Source organism: Lissotriton vulgaris, chromosome 12, assembly GCF_964263255.1.
Source record: "Lissotriton vulgaris chromosome 12, aLisVul1.2, whole genome shotgun sequence".
NCBI classification, from domain to species: Eukaryota; Metazoa; Chordata; class Amphibia; order Caudata; family Salamandridae; genus Lissotriton; species Lissotriton vulgaris.
Window position 1 is genome coordinate 628,523,144 of NC_141700.1, and position 18,208 is coordinate 628,541,351.

Here is an 18,208-nt window from a genome sequence, read left to right on the forward strand (position 1 = left end):
AGTCATTTATATTTCAAGGAAACTGACAGAACCATTACTACGTTAATATAAGCCTTCATCGCCCAGTGGGCTTAGAAGCTCCTACAGCGCTTTGCAATTCATAATAAAGTTTCTGACTAGTGCCAGGCTGTGCAACTCCTGCCGCAGTCAGCAACAGTGTATCTTCTATGGTTTTCAGCTCCTTCCTCTGTCCCTACTAGGGTGCATGATTACTTCCATTACTCCTGCAATAGCCTACTTGGAAAATGAACTCCATCTAGGCTGTAGGACTTCTCTCAAGTATGGTCCTTCTTCAGTGTTGTCCAAGTCTACCAGAACTCAGGAGAGTTACCAAAAAATATGAGTCCTATTTTTGCTACTGGGGTGCATTGCTTCCAACTGCTTTTACGGTTTTGACTAGGGTTCAGGGATCATGATAGAATGCATAATCAATATTTGGCTTTGATAGATGTTCTGATAGTTATCCATTTTGACTTTTAAGAACTCCTTTGGACAGGCTTACAAACTCACAAATCTTACTAGTGATCACACAAAGCTACTTCAAATGGATAACAAAACACTAAGGGGCCTATTCCGATGTCGGACGGACCTAAGTCCGTCCGACATTGGGCAGGAGCTGTAACCGACCGACCTGCTGTCGTCGGTTACAGCCCTGCTAGTACTATGCGTCCGAACAGGGTTCAGTTGCATCCGTATACCCTACAATGCAAGCATGCTTTCCGACTGGAAAGCATGCTTGCAATGTAGCAAGCAGGGGTGCAGTTCATCCCTGCACCCTGTGGCTGGCACCCCAAGGTGCCTGTCACCGGGTGCAGGGATCAACGGAGGTGCCTTTTTGTGCCAGACAAACCAGCACGAAAAGGCAGTGAAAAGCTGCCATGGTACTCCCTCGGTCGCACAGAGGCGACCAGGGGAGTACTGGAGGATTTCCGGACTGCGGACAGGCTCTCCGAGCCCGTCGTCCGGAAATCCGAGTCGGATTCCTTCCCGACCGAGCCCATTGGAATGGCTCGGTCGGGAAGGAATCCATCCGGCACTGACCGATTCGGTCGGAAGGGCTCCGAACATGGTTCGGAGCCCTTTCTCCATCATTTTCTCCAAACCAGTTTTCAAAACTCAATAGTCTGAAATGGGGTTAGAACTCTTGATTACCTTATCAAGCAATGTAACTTCATAAACAATGCGAAGATTCACAAACATTTGCTTTGACTTACTCTAGAAATACTACTATTAGCTTAATCCTGAATCCAGGAGTAAGCCAGGAGTTCTCCAGAAGTAAACGACTAGTACTACAAAAGTAAGTCACCCCTACTCATAAGGTAATTCTTTGCGAATCGAACCCTTTTTTTGCCTTGTGGTGATCTTATCAAAGAAATGGTTCCTCAAGCTATTGAACTCATCACAAGCTGTTCTCAGCACTGACGAGCTCATAAAGACAGTGAGCTATTTCTGCTGATGAAGTCATCATACAATGGGGGGACATTTGCGATTATTTCACGCACTGTGGTGCAGCAAGGGAACTTCCTGCACTGTGTGAAAGGAAGAGAACATATTTTCAAAGATATAGAGAATTTCTACTCTCTTCTTGCGCTGATGCACTGTGTGCTGCCTGGCACCAATGCAGGAACCCTTCACCCAAACAATGCAAGGGTGAAGGCAGTATAGACAAGATTGATTTTGTGCAGGGAGGGTGTCCTTCCTGCACAAAACAATCCTTAGGGCTATATTCCTCTTTCTATGTGTGTTACAGAGTGCACCACACAGAGACAGAAGAATTAACATGGGCAAATACATATATTTCTGGTCCTTGCAGTTCTGTTGGGGAGGCTCACCATTTTTGTGCAAACCCAGATTTACAACTCTTAGTAAATCTGGATTTGCATCAAAATACATGGGTGGATCCTTGGGAACGTCCATTCTCCATTCCTATAATGCCTGCCTGACACAAAGTATTGCAAGGCAGCGCTGCTTTACTTTATATTTACTGAACCACTGAAAGTGACTGTGTGTGGCTAAGAAAATGCCAAAAAGGATTTTGCATCGGGCTGTGGCATAAAAGTGATGCAACCCCAATGCAAAATCATGGCAATTCTGGGCCAATATGTTTGGTCTTTTTAATGACCACTTCAAACAATGCATGTTCCCTGCAGATCACTTCACCAGGTAAAATGTTCCCCTTCCTGCTTCTTCCAAACACTTTTTCTCCCTAAATATGACCTCACTGAACAACCTTTCCGCGATTGTGTTAAAGGATGCAGAACTGCAACGTCACAATACCTTCTAGCGCGTAGTCAGTTTGGGGTGTTCTATTCGGTTACACCTCCATAATGTTGAAAGTTCTCTATTTATCAGCAGACATTCATTATGCAACTGTATAACATCTGAAGTAGAGTTGAAGAGGGCATGTGTAGGCTCCAAAATCGTTATCTACTTCTAATACCTTTGTTTCTCTCTTCTTCGCCCTTCCCTATGTGTAGAGCCTCTCAGCAGTGTTTCTTCATTGGAGGTGCACTTTGATCTACTTGACCTGACGGAGCTCACTGACATGTCTGACCAAGAGCTGGCCGAAGTCTTTGCTGACTCTGATGACGAGACCGAATCTTTACCAGGTGAGGTTATAAGGAGCGCTTCGAAGATTGCAGTAACTAGTGCAGAGTTTCTAGTTCCAGCTGCTCAGTTTACTCTGCATTTAGCAGCTTGGAGCACCCCTTCCAATGAAGCAGTTTGTGCTTGAGTCTACCACTGATCCCTACGTCCTCTTGCCTAAGCAAGGTTATAGCACAGCGTGCATATTAGCCGCCGGAGGAGGGGTCTCAATCTATTGAGTTCCCAAGGCTAAGTCAACCTGAGGTCTCTTGTATCTTTATATCCAAGAATCTCTTGGTATAGTATTAACAGAAATTAATGTACCTTGCAGTAGTGCCTCCATTCAATTTTAATACCTCTGGGCTATACGAAGCAATCGGAGATATTACAAAATTTCCATTAATCTAACACAGGTGGAGAAAATAGCCACAGACACAGGCTACTTACTAGCAATGGCTCACACTACACCAAAACAGGAGACCAAAACTATCTAGAAACACCTCCCCCACAGAAGCCCAGGCTATCTCCTAACCCTGGTGTTACACTACACCTTCCACTAGAGACCCATAGAATGTATGCTTTGTCACTGGTGCTTAGCACTGCACCCTCTAACAGAAGTGTTTAAGTCTGGTTTATCTCAGATGATCTTTACTTGGCACAGATGTAGCCAGAAGCGATCTCGGTGGAAGGATCACAACTTAGAAATTCCTTAGTTTTCAAATACATCACTAGACTTAGAAAACAAAACAATCAAAATCTGCTATCCTCAAACCAGTTTACAGCACTTGAGACAAAGAGGGCGATCAGCATTTTACACTCCTGCACAATTGTCTTTTGTATATAAAGCACTTTTTGGGGTCCCAACTACATGTAATGTATGTCTCTAGGTATCCAGTAGAGTGTTACAGTGCCCAAATGGTTGCATAAAAGCACAATACAGAGTAAATTATAAAATGAACAGACAAATCTGTCAAACACTAAATTCCTACCAATGATACTAAAATGTGAGCTAGAATATAGGGAGATCTTAAAATTTTCCACAAACCTTGCTTGTGACAAGCCGGCAGAACCAGGCTAAAGTTAATCACATGCGAGTTAAACTGATACGCTGAGGCCCTTTCACAAGCTATAGTGACTAATAGACCAAAGCTTCTTTCTGTGATTATTTCATGTCACTTATGGTCTGAAATGTGTTGGAATTGAGGAATTAAATGCAAATTATCTTCAATTTGTTGGCAGGCCTGCACCACCCACCTCTACCTCGTGCAGGGTACATGCGATCCCCTTCTTGGACCAGGATGAAAGCAGATCACAGCCGGGAAAAGAAGCACTTGAGCGAGTCGGAGATACAGCCTGGCATGGTGGACAATTTCCTCACTTTGGGAAAACCAAAGGAGAACTAGGAGGCTTTTGGACTGCGATATCATTAAACAGGACTTCCTCAAGAACCTGCTCATTCATGGAATGTAAAATAAAGTGCCAACTCATTATCATTGAGGGAACCAAAAAGACTGGCAAATATGTGACCTCAATAGAAAAATCTCACAACCACCTACACAGAACATCTCAGAGATGGTTCCCGATATTACCAAGTAGCATTTACAGCTGAACTGCTTTCTGTTGTTTGTGTGTGTTATCTAGGTGGTGCAACCGTCTTAAGTCTCTGTCTAGTTGATATTAGTTAAAACTGGAGTATTATTCCAGAGCAGTCCAAAAAAGTGTCAGATGTCAGTCCACGCTGCTAAGAAGGTGCTAGTGTCTTCCCTATGGTGTGATTTTAGAACAATATACTTGTTAACAATTGTTTTAATTGTTTACGCTGCACAAAGCCTGTAAATGATGTATGATACTTCATGTGACAAAGAGAAGATTAAGGCATTAATTGTTGGACTTCGGCATTCTGGTGGCTGCGTAGCCAAGTTGAGTAAAGCGGGTAATTTCTTTTAACTGAAATGAATCTAAAAATATTGGGAAATACCCTAACCATCAATAGAATTCCACAGTTAGGGATGGGAGAGAGAAGCAAACACCTGAACGTAGTTGACGTCCCCATTCACAAATAATAACAGGGGAAACAGGTGGTAATGTGTGTGGAAGATGGAGAATGTTGAGGGTAGTTAGGAAAATGAAGGGTTAAAGACAAGTAAATTCCACTCCTCATTGGATGCTGGAAATATGTACCAGCAAGATGACGTACTCTATGGATTTGTAAGCACATATTTCATCCCAGCTGCCTTATCCTCTTATTCAGAAGCATCAGGGCAGTTTTCTTAGCCAGTAGTCGTTGGCAAAATCTCTTGTGTTGTCTAAAACAATACATTCCACCAGCAAACGCATCACATAACATGCTTGAGAAGTCCCACAAGAAGCATGCGGCTTTGTCCGTTGGCGGCCTTCACTGCAGTCACAGGCAGAGTACTAAAGATGAGCTAGTTGATATAATTCCACTGCACAATCTCCTTCTGTCCAGCTTTACATTGGTTTTCTGAGACTGTTGAAACAAATAGTGTACTTTCCTGCCCCTGCAATAATCCCCTAGGACAATAAGGCGGGAAACAGCTGCTGGAGAAGTATTAAATAAAATACTTGCTAAAATCTATTTCTGAAAGTCAAAGCTGTGGGTTGGTGTTATAGGTTTGTCAAGGTTGTGTAGGTTAAATGCGTTATTGTAGAAAACGTTTAAACCTTTCAGTTCCTGCTGTGTTCTAACAAATTTGTCAGTTTTTGGTTGCATTCTCTCTGTGAGGAGAAAGCCCTAAATCTACCTCTAACATTCTTAAGCTGTCCTTAGATAACAGAAAACTGATGGGTGGAAATGCTTTAGTCAATGTGTCTTAAATACTTTGAATTTCTCAGAGTGACATTCAGTTCTGTCTGTTTTAGCAGATCTTTATCATTAACCCCTTCGACACTCATGACGAGCTGGGCTCGTCATGGTGTAGCCTCCTCATACACTGATGACGAGCCCAGCTCGTCAAAAAACAATATAAAATAGCAATTCCCAGCACAGGAGGGGAATTGCCTTAGCAGCCATGGAGTTAAGCAATGGTATCATTCATAACCTAGATAGTGCAAGCCCAAAGTAGCAGCATATCCCAACTTGCTAGACCAAATCACCTTTTCAGGGGAATGGAAGCAGTCTTTAGCCCAAACATGTTGATCAGGTCTCCTAAGTGAAGATTCTTCACCTTTTGAATACTTCCCACGGCATCAGTCTGAATCCAGAAACTTTTGAGCAGTATCTCTGTGTGCCCTCAGCTGGCGCGTGCAGATCCAACTTGGAATTGACATGCAGAGTCAATATAGGCACCACTTCTGCGCACTGACATCAGTTCCTTTCTTTCTGCGCCACCAGACACAGATCCGGAGCTACTGTTTGTTTCTTTCAGAAAAGTTTTAAATCTTTACGGACTGTTGCAAGCAAATGTCTGTGACAGATTCACATTAGGTTTGCCTGAGGTCGAGCCACAGCTCTACTGCCTGTAGTGACTGCGCATCAATGAATCCAAATGCCATCCAGGATTGCGAGGCAAAGCTATATGTTGCCAAGCATTGGAAGACCCCGTACGGGACCAGTCCAAGTCCAAAAGTCGGTCCTGATCTCACTCCTGATATAGAAGTCGGTCGCAAGGTCAATCGTCATTGCGCTGGCACAACCCGAGTTTCCAGGGCCATCTACGACTCTGAGGCTGGTTCAAGAGTTCCATGAGACAATGTTGAAACTGTTTCAAACCTTTGGTGCGTCTGCAGCCTCAAAGAGCCACAACCGCCCTCCATTTGGGATACCGTCAATGAGTTCGCTGTCGGCACCAATTGGACCCTTTGTTACCATTACTGGACCTCTACCAGTGCTTTGTTGACTCCACCTCCGACCCCACGGTCCACACTAGTTCCTGGAACATCAGCCCACATCCCGACGTCCATGAAGTCGGAGGACAAGGAGCATCCTGTTGTGCTCTCCGACTCCAAATCAGTGCTGCCACGAATTTGAAAGAGGCAACGCTCAGTGTCCATCTGAGCTGCTTAAAGTCCTGATTCAGCAGGGCAGGTCTCATGTACTACATTTCTTAATTGGGCCAGATTCTGACACAGAGTATGATGAGGGGGATACATTTTTGCAACCCTACCTAGAAGAAAACTGATATGAGGACCTCCAGTATTCAAGTGGCCTTGACACCACTCCTGACACCAGCCTAATCTCATTCCCAAGCCCTACAACTGAGGCAAGTGCCTCCTTTTTGATGATCACACGCAGGGTGGCCAAAGTTCTCAAACTTCAGCTCCCTACGTTGGAGGTTAAAATCAAAGTGCTGAACAAAGTCCTCCAGCCAGGGCGAACCAATATTGAATCGCTGTTGTCTTAATGAAGCCCTTACCGACACCCTCTTAGGGTCCTGGGCAAAACTCTGCACTGGTCCCTTTGTGAATCGCCAAATTGTGCGGCACCATCCCTAGCAACCCTGCTCTTTTTGCTTGCCACCCCTCCCCTGAGAACTTCGAGGTGCAAGCCTCCACCAGTCGGACAAACTTGAATGCCTTTCTGACCAATATTGGTCTCCGGATAGGAAATCTAAAAGAGCAGATACCTAAGGGAAGGGGGTATTTTCTTCCACAGGTTTGGCTCTCCGGTTGGTCAGTGCCAGTTTCCTTTTGGGCTGCTCTTCTCACACTTTATGGGATTGTGTCTCTCCAGTCCTCCCAAGTGTCGTGGGAGACATTCATCCTGTCCTGACACAGGCCATACAAGATGGCTGTGATGCTGCTAAATTTACCATCCATTGTGGCCTGATTACCACCGATTCAATGGGTGAGCTACTGGCACTAGCGTTGCTATCCGTTGCCATGCCCATAGGATTTTCGGGTGATGTCCAGGTGTGATGGAACTTGCCTTGTTAGGGATAAAGCAGACTGCTCTAAATCACTTCAAAGAAATCAGAGCTGCAGCATGCTCCCTTGGATTGTCTGTTCTGCCACACCGACTACATCAGCCCTTTTGATCCTTCCGGGGCTCGGGCAGGGGTACCCCATACACACAATTACTTCAGCCTTAGCAGGGTTCCCATCTTTTTTTGATGCCATCAGTGATAGCGCACCAGTCAGTCCACAGACTACACATCGGAGTACCCAAGGCATTTCTCTCTGCGACGCGTTCCACCTACCGTGAGCCTCAGGACTTCTCTATGCCTTCCCGCTGATACCCCTCTTGCTATGATTTCTGAATAAGATCAGGAATGCCTTGGCCCACGTCTTTCTAGTGGTCCTGGACTGGGCACAGAGAGTATGGTGTCCAGAGCTCTTGGGCATGAGCATCTGTCCTCCGATCAGACTGCCTCCCCCGGGGGATCTGTTGTTGCAGAAACTGGCTGAGTCTTCCACTTGGGCCTCCACAAGCTCTACCTTCATAGTCCGAGATTAAAAAGTGACAGCTGAACACCTTTGACCTTTCTCTGGAGGTGATTGCTGTCAACTTGGCAGCCAGGCATTCCACAACAAAAACTGTATACGCCTGTTGTTGAGACAGATGTGTGTTTTGTGTGGCACACAACAGATAGACCAAGTTGTCTGATGTTTTGTTGTTCGCTCTCCCTTGCTCTGCAAGGCTTTGCATTGGGCATGGTTAAAGGGTACCTTTCAACTATTTTGGGCTTCTTAAGGTTGCCAGACCAACCCTCATTATTTAAATAACCTGTTGTGATGCATTTCTTGGAAAGACTCTAGCATTTGTTTTCTCCTCAGCCCTTTGTTATGCAGCAGTGGGATCTTAACATGGTCCTCACATACTTGATGTGCAGTTTCTTTGAGCCAATGCAGAGCTGTTTTGGGGCTTTTCACCCTCAAGACCATATTTCTAGTTGCCATACCATCGTCAAGATGTGTGAGCGAGCTCCACGCTATTTTTTCCAACCCGCCGTATACTACCTTCTTTCCAGACAGTATAGTTCTGTGACTCAGACATCTTCCCTTACAAAAGTAGTGACGTCGGTCAAATCATCACTGGTGGTCTACGCTCCGCTTTCACCCCTCTAAGGAGGAGGAAAGATTTCATCACCTACACTCCAAAAGGGAACTGAGCTTTCACATTGATAATAACAGAGAACATTGAGGGGACAATCAGCTCTTTGTGAGATTTGCAGGAACCAAGAAGGGCAAAGCTGTGCAGAAATGGACCATCACTCATTGGATCATGCTCTTTATTAAGATCCGTTACGCATTGCCCAAGGAGCAGTCCGCAGAAGGGTTAAGGGCTCATTCAACCAGACCCAAGGCTGCTACTACTGCCTTGGCACTTTGAGTTCCTCCATATGTTAATGATGCACTACTGTCTGGACTACCAGGTGCTCCAAGAGAGGCATTTTGCCTGCTTGGTCGCACAGGATGTTCTGGTTTGAGCCAGTTCACAGACTCCCTTGCATGCTTTGGCATCTATTCAGAAGGTGAGGAATCCGCATTTAGAAGTCTTAATCTGAAAAATTAGGACTTACCTGCGGTAATGCTCTTTCTGTTAGAGACTCTTTCTTACCTCAGATTACTCCCCGACCCCCTCCCCCCATCCTGTGAGTTGGTCTATGTCTATTAAAAAGATCCCAAGTCTAGAAATCTGCACACCGGAGGACGCCAATTTGCTGTTGGGGTGCTGCATCTGGGGGCATGGATAGTCTCGAAAGCAGCTGCCATTAACACCCCCCCCCCCCCCCCCCCCCCGGAATGGTGCATATTATTGGCTTCACATGTAATTTCCGGAACATTATGGTGTTAGCGTGGCATCGCAGAGCGCCATCTGACTGCATGCAGAGGTACTGCTTAAAAGTTTCAATCGTCAGAACACAATGATGAGGGGACTGGGAGCGCAGTAGAGTATGCAGTTCCTAAAAGAATCAGAAAAGGGAAACAGAAAGGGCTGTAGGTCAGGAGGGGTCTGAGTAAGCAGCTCTGGGGGATCTGATTGCTCACAAGCAAGAGCCCTCACACACCCAGATGGGTGTCACGCTTCCTCATCTGGCAATTCCTCGATGGGCCAGCTCTGCAATGCTCGAGGGGCTCTCTGCTGGAGGTCTTTTAAAATAAGACGCCATGATGAAGTGGAAGTGGAAGTGCAGTGAGTGCAAATTGGTGTAAGAATGTTCTAAAATAACTAAGAGAGACCTTAAAAGATTTAAATATGTGGGACTGCTTGTTATAAATAAAAATGAAGGGTGGGTGTGTTGGAGAAAATGATCCGGTACAGCTCACAATCAATCAATCATAGCATTAGTAAAGCGCACTACATGCCCGTGAGGGTCTCAAGCGCTGGGGGGGGGGGCACTACTACTGTTCGAAGAGCCAGGTCTTGAGGAGTCTCCTGAAGGTTAGGAGGTCTTCGGTCTGCCGTAGGCGGATGGGGAGGGTGTTCCACTTCTTGGCGGCAAGGTGGGAGAATGACCTGCCACCGGCGGTCACTCTTCAGATGCGGGGGACAGTGGCGAGGGCGCAGTCTGCGGAGCGGGCGGGATGGGGTGTAGAGGCTGAATCGGCTGTTGAGGATCGCTGGTGCGTTTCGTGGAGTGCCTCGTGTGCGTGGGAGAGGAGCTTGAAGGTTATCCTCTTGTTGCTGGGGAGCCAGTGCATGTCTCTCAGGTGAGGTGTGATGTGGCTGCGGCGCGGGATGTCGAGGATCAGGTGTGCGGAGGCATCCTGGATGCGTTGGAACCGTTTCAGGAGTTTGGCCGGGGGGCTCCTGGGTAGAGTGTGTTGCCGTAGACCAGTCTACTGCTGATGAGGGCCTGGGTGACCGTCCTTCTAGTTGTGGTGGGGATCCACTTGAAGATCCTGCGAAGCATGCTGAGGGTGTCGAAGCAGGAGGAGGAGACAGCTTTGACCTGCTTGTCATGTAGAGTGTGGAGTCGAGGATGACCCCCAGGTTTTGTGCATGGTCGGTGGGTGTAGAGGGGTGCTCCTAGTGCCGTCAGCCACCAGGAGTCGCCCCAGGCTGAGGGGGTGGAGCCGAGGATGAGGACCTCCGTCTTGTCCGAGTTCAGCTTCAGACGGCTGTTCCTCATCCATTTGGCGACAGCCTTCATTCCTTCGTGGAGGTTGGTTTTGGCGGTGTGGGGGGTCCTTGGTGAGCAGCATAGGAGATGATGTTTAGGTCGTGCCGTCGGGCGACGTGGGCGAGCGGTGCCATGTATACGCTGAACAACGTTGGGCTGAGGGACTCTTTTATTTATAAAGTTTTATATAGCGCAAACTTGATCTCAAAGGATATCAGAGCGCTTTACAATTTGAGGCAATTAAATAACTTCCCACCCCATTCCCCTGCCTCACAGGAAAGTGAGAACATTGGTCAACATGTTATGTGCTGTTTAACGTCGTAGTGGATCTGGCTGTCAGGACCATGTAACCTTATCTACCAGTAATTGGGGTTATAGTAGTGGTATTTCACAACAATGCCCAATCACAAAAGGTCATTCTCAAAGTGTAGGGCATACCTTATGATGTATAAAATCCGACCCAGATTAGGTTACATGGTCCTGATTCACAGGAACTTTAAATAGCGTGAAACCTTGTTGACCAACGTTCTCACTCTCCTGTGAGCTGTATCGGATCGTTGTAATGAGTTTGTTGAATGGATTAATTACTGGGCCTACCCAAGTATTCCAGCAGAGTTAGGGATTTCTAGTGACAAGTCACTCGCTGTAAATGTTACTCTCAGCAGGAAATTAATATCCAGAAACAATCAGGCCTATTGCCTGGAGAAGCCAAATAGTGCAGTTACAAATGTTGATCATAGTTAATCCTGTTTTCCTCTTCCACTTATGTAAGCCTCACCTCAATGTTTAGAGCAGCAAAGTTACAAGAGTTCACCCTGGTTTGGTCCTGACAAGCACATATCTTCAAAAGGTTAGTGAAGTTGTAGGGTTATTTGCATGTGTAGCATTCCTGACATGCAGCCATTTCTACTGCATCTGTACAGGCTGCTGTAGTTGTGTTCGCCTGCAGTAAGGTATCTGCATTTACATCTAAGCAGGTGCACTTCCTACCAAGGCCTGTCGAAAACACAGCCTAATTAAGTGATTAAAGAAAGCTGTCTGATACTCAGAACTCTAAGCATGCTTATTGCCAATGGCTAAGCCCATACACATAATGATAAAAGCTTTAGTGCTATAGGAGCAAAATATAGGGCTGGCAGAAAGCCAATCTTATGACAATGACATGGGCATACATGCTAATGTGGCACTCGATTCTTTAAGACAGAAATGGCTTTAGTTTTGCTTTTGCCCACTTAAAATGCCTTCCATTTCAATGCACTTTTATGCTGAGATTCAATTTTCCCTGTTTCTTCTAAACCTCTTGCTATGGCATGTATGCAGGGAAGAGGTTGGCAAGAGAAACTCATGTAGCTAAGAAAATGACATGTAGAAAACAGGTTAAGAAGCTGCTGTTACTTATTGCATAGAACTGCAAACAAATGCAGGTTTTTCCTGCTGTCCCTCTGAAAACAGGAAGTGACGTGTCAGAAGTTTGGCTCCATGGTGGTACAGACTCTATACCACATGTTAAAGGATCTCAGAGCTTGGCAACACTTCTAATTTAGCAATATGGGAATGAAAGGAGAGTGAAAAAACATATGTAAAGAATAAAAGTTGTTAATCTTTACAGTTTGCAGTTTCTTAAAGGAAATTTCAACTATAAATGGCAAAAGTAAACAAAAACTGAATTTCAATTTGCTTTTACATTTTCTTGACAACAGGTACATTAATCTGAGTGCATTAGGTAGAACCACATATCTACCTCTGCTCTCTTTTGCGTGTTTTCCTGTGTTTTTTTTTTATTTTGCAGTACGCACAACAGAAGAGTATTTTCAGTGTGTTCTCGTGCTACACCCATCTGCAGCGCTTTCCTCCATTTGTGTGGACCAACAAAGGACTTGCATAGAAGTAAAGCCAGATTCTTCTCAACACTTCCTTTGACCTGGCAACCTCAGGCCCAGATGCTGGTGCTCGCTATTGTGTACTTCAAATTATGTTGTATAAGCGTTTCCTGCCTTCAATTCACCATTAAATTAATCTGCTCTGTTTCTGATAGTTATTACAGTGGCCATTCAGTTAATGTTTTTCAGTTTTCCACTATTTATTACCAACAGTTGTGTTTAGATAGAGTACCCATCAAAAGAACAAGCTATTACCTTCAATAATGCTCTTTCTGGTAAAGGCTCCATCTAGCCGCAGCTTCCTCAACTTTTCAATTTCCCCAGGTGTCAGACTGCATCCGGACACCTTTCAGTAATACCTCTACACGCCAGTAGGTGGCACCATGCGGCTCCGCCCTGACTCCGTTCTGCTCTGGAAGTTGCATGCGGAGGATAAATAGGTGCCACTCCTGCACGCTTACCCCAGTTGATTTCGTGAATGTCCGATCCCCCCAGATGCAGAGCCCCAAAAGCAAATTGATGTGACCAGTGTCAAGTCAAGTCAGAAATTTATATAGCACGCTACATACCCAGAGGGTCTCAAGGCGCTTGAGGAAGGGATGGGAATTACTTGTCGAATATCCAGGTTTTAAGTTGCTTTCTGAATGCTAGGTGGTTCTGAGTGAGACGTAGGTGAGTGGGGAGTGAGTTCCATGTTTTAGCTGCGAGGTAGGAGAAGGATCTACCTCCCATGGTGGTTTTATTGATGCGAGGAATGGTAGCAAGGGCTTGGTTGGAAGATCGTAGCTGGCGAGGGGGGGTGTAGAAGGAAAGTCGTGTGTTGAGGCATTCGGGTCCAAGTTCGTAGAGTGCTTTGTGAGCGTGGGTTAGGAGGCGGAAAGTAATCCTCTTATTGACGGGGAGCCAGTGGAGGTTTTTCAGGTGGCTAGAGATATGGTCTTTACGCGGAATGTCTAGTATGAGTCTGGCTGATGCATTCTGGATGCGTTGGAGTTTTTTCTGGAGTTTTGCGGTGATACCGGCGTATAGGGTGTTTCCGTAGTCCAGGCGACTTGTAACCAGTGCATGGGTGACTGTTTTTCTGGTTTCGGTGGGGATCCAGCGAAATGTTTTTTTGAGCATGCGGAGGATGTTGAAGCATGAAGATGAGACAGAGTTGACTTGTCTGACATTTTTTTTCTTATTTTTTTTTAAACATAAATAAATGGTATTGTCATTTACAATGGCAATAGGTGAGCATTAGAGAGTATTAGCGGACACAGAGCACATACAGAGCCGCGCACACACACAGGCAGACAGAGCCGCGCACACACACAGGCAGACAGAGCCGCGCACACACACAGGCAGACAGAACCACGCACACACAGACAGACAGAACCACGCACAGACAGAGCCACGCACACACAGCCACACGCACACACACACAGCCACGCACACAAACACACAGAGCCCCGCACACAGAGCCCCGCCCACACACACAGAGAAACAAACACACAGAGCCACACACATAGCCACACACAGAGTCCCACACACACACACACACACAGAGCACCTGCTTCCCATGACCATAAAACAAGCAGGTGTTGCACCCCGCACCTTTTGTTTTTATTCAAATAAAAATCTGTTATTTGTGTAGCGCTTTCACAAAAGTGCTTTACGTCAAATGCGGAAAGGAACATGAGTGATGCCAATGCACTCGCAACCATGGAACATATGCAACAGGGAGGCTAAGTCTAAGGGGGCGTAAAATGCAAGTTTGTGAGCAGCGTGATGTGCGTTACATAAATTACTCTCTTACAAGGGGGCTAGATAAACCCACAAGATAATCCTCTCCACGTGCTTAGTGAATTTTCTTTGAAAACACGGACATTTGTAGCCTATAATTACATAAAGCATCCAAGGTTAAAAACCCGGACTGCCCCGGCTAATCGCCTGGCCACCCTGCAGTGATAAAATTAACACAGCCCACCAGACTTGTAAAGCAGATTTGGGAAACATTTTGTCTGCAGGACGACGCACACATCGACGCAGAGAGCGTGGCACTGCCAGCCAGCCGGGTGCAGCCAGTGTAACCTCCATGCCAGCACATGAGACACCGATGTCAGGAGGTGGGCGGTGCCCTACTGCTAGGAGAGTAGAAGGGGACTAGCATAGGAGGGAGGGCGACAGAGAGGGTGGGCAGTGCCCAGCTGGCACAGTGGGATCAGAGGTAGGGAGATTTGCAGAAGCACAGTGGCACAGGGCGAGTGGCAGAGACTACCAGCGGTGGCACAGAGGGTGAAAAATCATTAAATCTCCGACCGGAGACTGCGCAAGCGCAGCCTTCGGTCCGAGACCTAAAAAAAGGCAGGAGGCTAGATAGGCAAAATTAAATTCCCAGAGGTAGGAGAAAATACAAGAATGTCAAGTCCTAACATGAGACTAAAAAGGCCTTCCAATAATTAGAAGAGAATGAAGGCAATCCCTGAACACGTTTTTAACTATGCCTCTAACATGGAGAGGGGAGCAACAGAAATGAAAAAATTATGTTTAGTGAAACAACTAAAAAGCAGACAACTGGGCTCAGTTGATCAAACAGCATTTCAGTTACAAATACTTTTTTTTAGTTGAGGGAAAAATAAAATAACTATTTGTGTTCTGCTAGAGATTTGAGGTCAGTGTAGCTCATTCTCGAGTGCACAATATCTACTATAAAGTTGAAAAACTACTACTTTGAATGCGATGTTTCTTCAGTAGCTCAGAGTGTCAGACAAATACCCATGCTTCTGGCATATCACAGATCACAGCAATTGGAGTGATATGAGTACCATCTGTCTAATGTTTCAAGAAGTTAAATATTATCATTGATTTAAGACAGCTTAGTGCAGCAACAAGGCTGCTCTTGGGGAGAGGATGTGGCCTAACCGCTAGGACAATCAACCTCAATTCTGTTGAATTTCCAGAGGTTAAAATACTCCATAACGAAATTAGGTTGAAACAGAATCAACTATTGGAAACAGAAGAAAATATTTTGAGTTATACAGCTTCTTACCTTTGGGTTAAAAAAAGGGACAGTCCATATTCTTACAAGCTGGGAAGAATTTGCACTGTTGAGTTGTGGATGAGGACGCTGGCACTTGTGCTGAAAAAGAGGCACATTTTAATAAACCAGGCATACATCAGAGCTGTCAAACTTCACACACCGACTTCCTCACTGAGATAGACACCAAATGTGGTATGAAATTACACATGCATGCAAAGAACTTCAGTAATTGCAGAATTATGCTTCTCCAAAGTGAAATGGGCTAAAGCTGGGCCCTTTAGGACAGTTGGCAACTCATTTTTATCACGCAACAGAGAATCATGCAAGCCACCATCTGCAAGGAAATTCATGAAAGCAAAGTTCTACAAGCACTGAAAAACTCGCTGCTATTAGTAAAGGAGGTAACTACATTGATTTAATGTTAAGTGAGAGGCTAATTTTCCACTGGAAGGGCAAGGAATCATTATAATGTAAAAGTGATGTGCACCATTAGATAGGTTGGGAACTATATTCTAAATAAATAGATGCACATTTTATAAAAGTTATCGAAACAGATTAAAAAGCTGGCAGACTTACATTTCTTAGGCAGGAGCATGGGATTTAGTTGGCTTCCGTGCATGTAAGGACACTCTTGTTTGGTACATTGGGTATCATATCGGCAGTAGGGAACATGGCATACAGGAGCCGTGCCCTCAGCTAGCTGCATAGGCTGTCGTCGGCTGGCGTGTGTGTAGGGACAATCGGGTTTGGTACACTTGGCATCATATTTACAGTTTGGATCAATAAACAAATATTGCTCAGCAAACCTGCATTTTGGGAATGCCCTTTGAAAAAAAGGCATAAGCATTCAGTTACAGTGTACCTACCAACAGGAGTACATAGTGAACAGACAAATTTCATTAGCTGAGAGGTCAGGGAGGAATGCAGGATGAAAGGGGAATCACAGTATTAACTGCATGACTATAACCTACCACACTTCCTCTGCAAATGACTACCAAAATATCATGAAGATGCAAAGATTAAAAGACAGTCCTCATTCATGCTCTAAGGACTGATGCCCAGGACTGGGATATAAAACTCAAAAATAAGTTCTCTTTACTAACCCTTCCACCTTTACTTTTCACAGCTGTATTCACCTGCCTATTCAACTCAAAACCAACATGTTTTTTCACGGTACAACACAGTGATTTTGGGGACAGGCGGAATGCTGAGCAGTTGTACGCACCTGCATTGACATAGGTGGAGTTGCTCTCCACTCTGATCTGTTGCATCCCATTCATCTTGACGTGAGTTTAGAGCGGTCCTTTGGTAGTCTCCAGAGTGTAAGATAAGCGCTGCTGCAAACAGGGTACCATAGAAAAATATGATTTGACCAGCAGCTAAGTGCAACTGCTATGGCACCCTTGCAGTGGTGTGGGCTTCCTGATGTGGCATACGAGGTGACCAAAATAGTACAGGTGATTACATTCTCTAAAGATGCGTTAAAGTCTAAGATAGAAGAGCTAAGAAATAACTTTTCTCTGCTGCAACAAGACCTAAGCAATGACATGAACAGAACCACTGAAACTAACGGCTGAATATTCAAGCTGCGTAAGGCATCGTTCAAACCCTGTGGCAAACAGTATCAAACCTTCCAATGATGTTAGAGGGTGTGAATGTGAGGGCGGATGACACTATGGAGCAAGTTCATAGAAATAATCTGCGCTTGGCTGGTTCCAGAATGCTGCGAAGGAGCCCACTCTGAAAAATTCCTGGAACAATGGGTCTCTAAAATATTACCTATGTACAAGCTCTCTTTTTTGTCATAAAGGGTGCTCTTGCAGACGCGCGGGGGGTTAAAAATACATTTTAAAAAAACAAGAAAACTTACCTGACTGCCTGTGTCCGCGCCAGAGCAGAGGAAGCGGCTCTTGTTTTCGTCGTCAACCGAGGAAACTGAGGTGGACGGAGATTGTATCCTGGATGGGGTCCGCACGTTGGGGAGCAGCGGGGAGAGCACGGGAGCGGGCACCAGCAGGGGTCCCCAGACTGGCTGCTAGAGACACAGCCATGGCGATGTGTGGGCGGGGTGAGCGCCAGATCCTCTGCACGTAGGGCCGGCTGTTTTTCGGAGGCTCTACCCCCGGCTGGGCTCCACTGCAGTGGGAGAAACATCAGAGGTTTTGCTTTGGAGGCTCGGCTGTTTTCCTGTGCTGGGACCCTTCGGCACTGGCGGGAGCTATGGGCCTTGTGGTCAACACAGCGTGTGTGCACCGCTTGTGGGTGGAAAAGCGGCAGGAGCTGATAGCCTCTGATTCAGCACAGCATGTGTGCAAGGAAGCGGCAGGAGCAATTTGCTTCTCCTTGCATCGCGTATGGGAGGAAAAGACTGCAGCTGGGCTCCGAGGCGCTGGGCAAAAGCCCCATCCGCCGTTTGTGCCAGAGCATGTGCGACCTGCATCACCGTACTCTGCGCCGGCTGGGCAACAATGGCGGGCAAAAAGCTTACAAAATTTTCGGATTGGGGGCGTGGTTTTGCTGTCCTGAGTGACGGACGACGTCACTGTCTAAAGAACAGCAAAACTTACGCCCCCAAATCCGAAAAAGACGGAGCCTATTCGGAGGAACAGCTCTCTCCTCCAATGGCTGGCCTCCGTTTAGGAAGCCAGCCAATGGGAGAGATGCAAAAACAGAGGCGGGACAATAGTCCAACA

General features: G+C 45.9%; 1 protein-coding gene across 1 annotated transcript in view; it reads left to right on the top strand.

Moving 5' to 3' along the window:
• Positions 1 to 5,185, top strand: part of DBNDD1 (dysbindin domain containing 1) — a 302,296-nt gene extending 297,111 nt beyond the window's left edge. Inside the window, exons 3-4 of the mRNA XM_086945780.1 lie at positions 2,478 to 2,609; positions 3,826 to 5,185. Coding sequence (XP_086801906.1) covers positions 2,478 to 2,609; positions 3,826 to 3,989 — 296 coding nt within the window. The 3' untranslated portion in view covers positions 3,990 to 5,185. The remainder of the gene's footprint in view (positions 1 to 2,477; positions 2,610 to 3,825) is intronic.
• Positions 5,186 to 18,208: the final 13,023 nt, after the last annotated feature.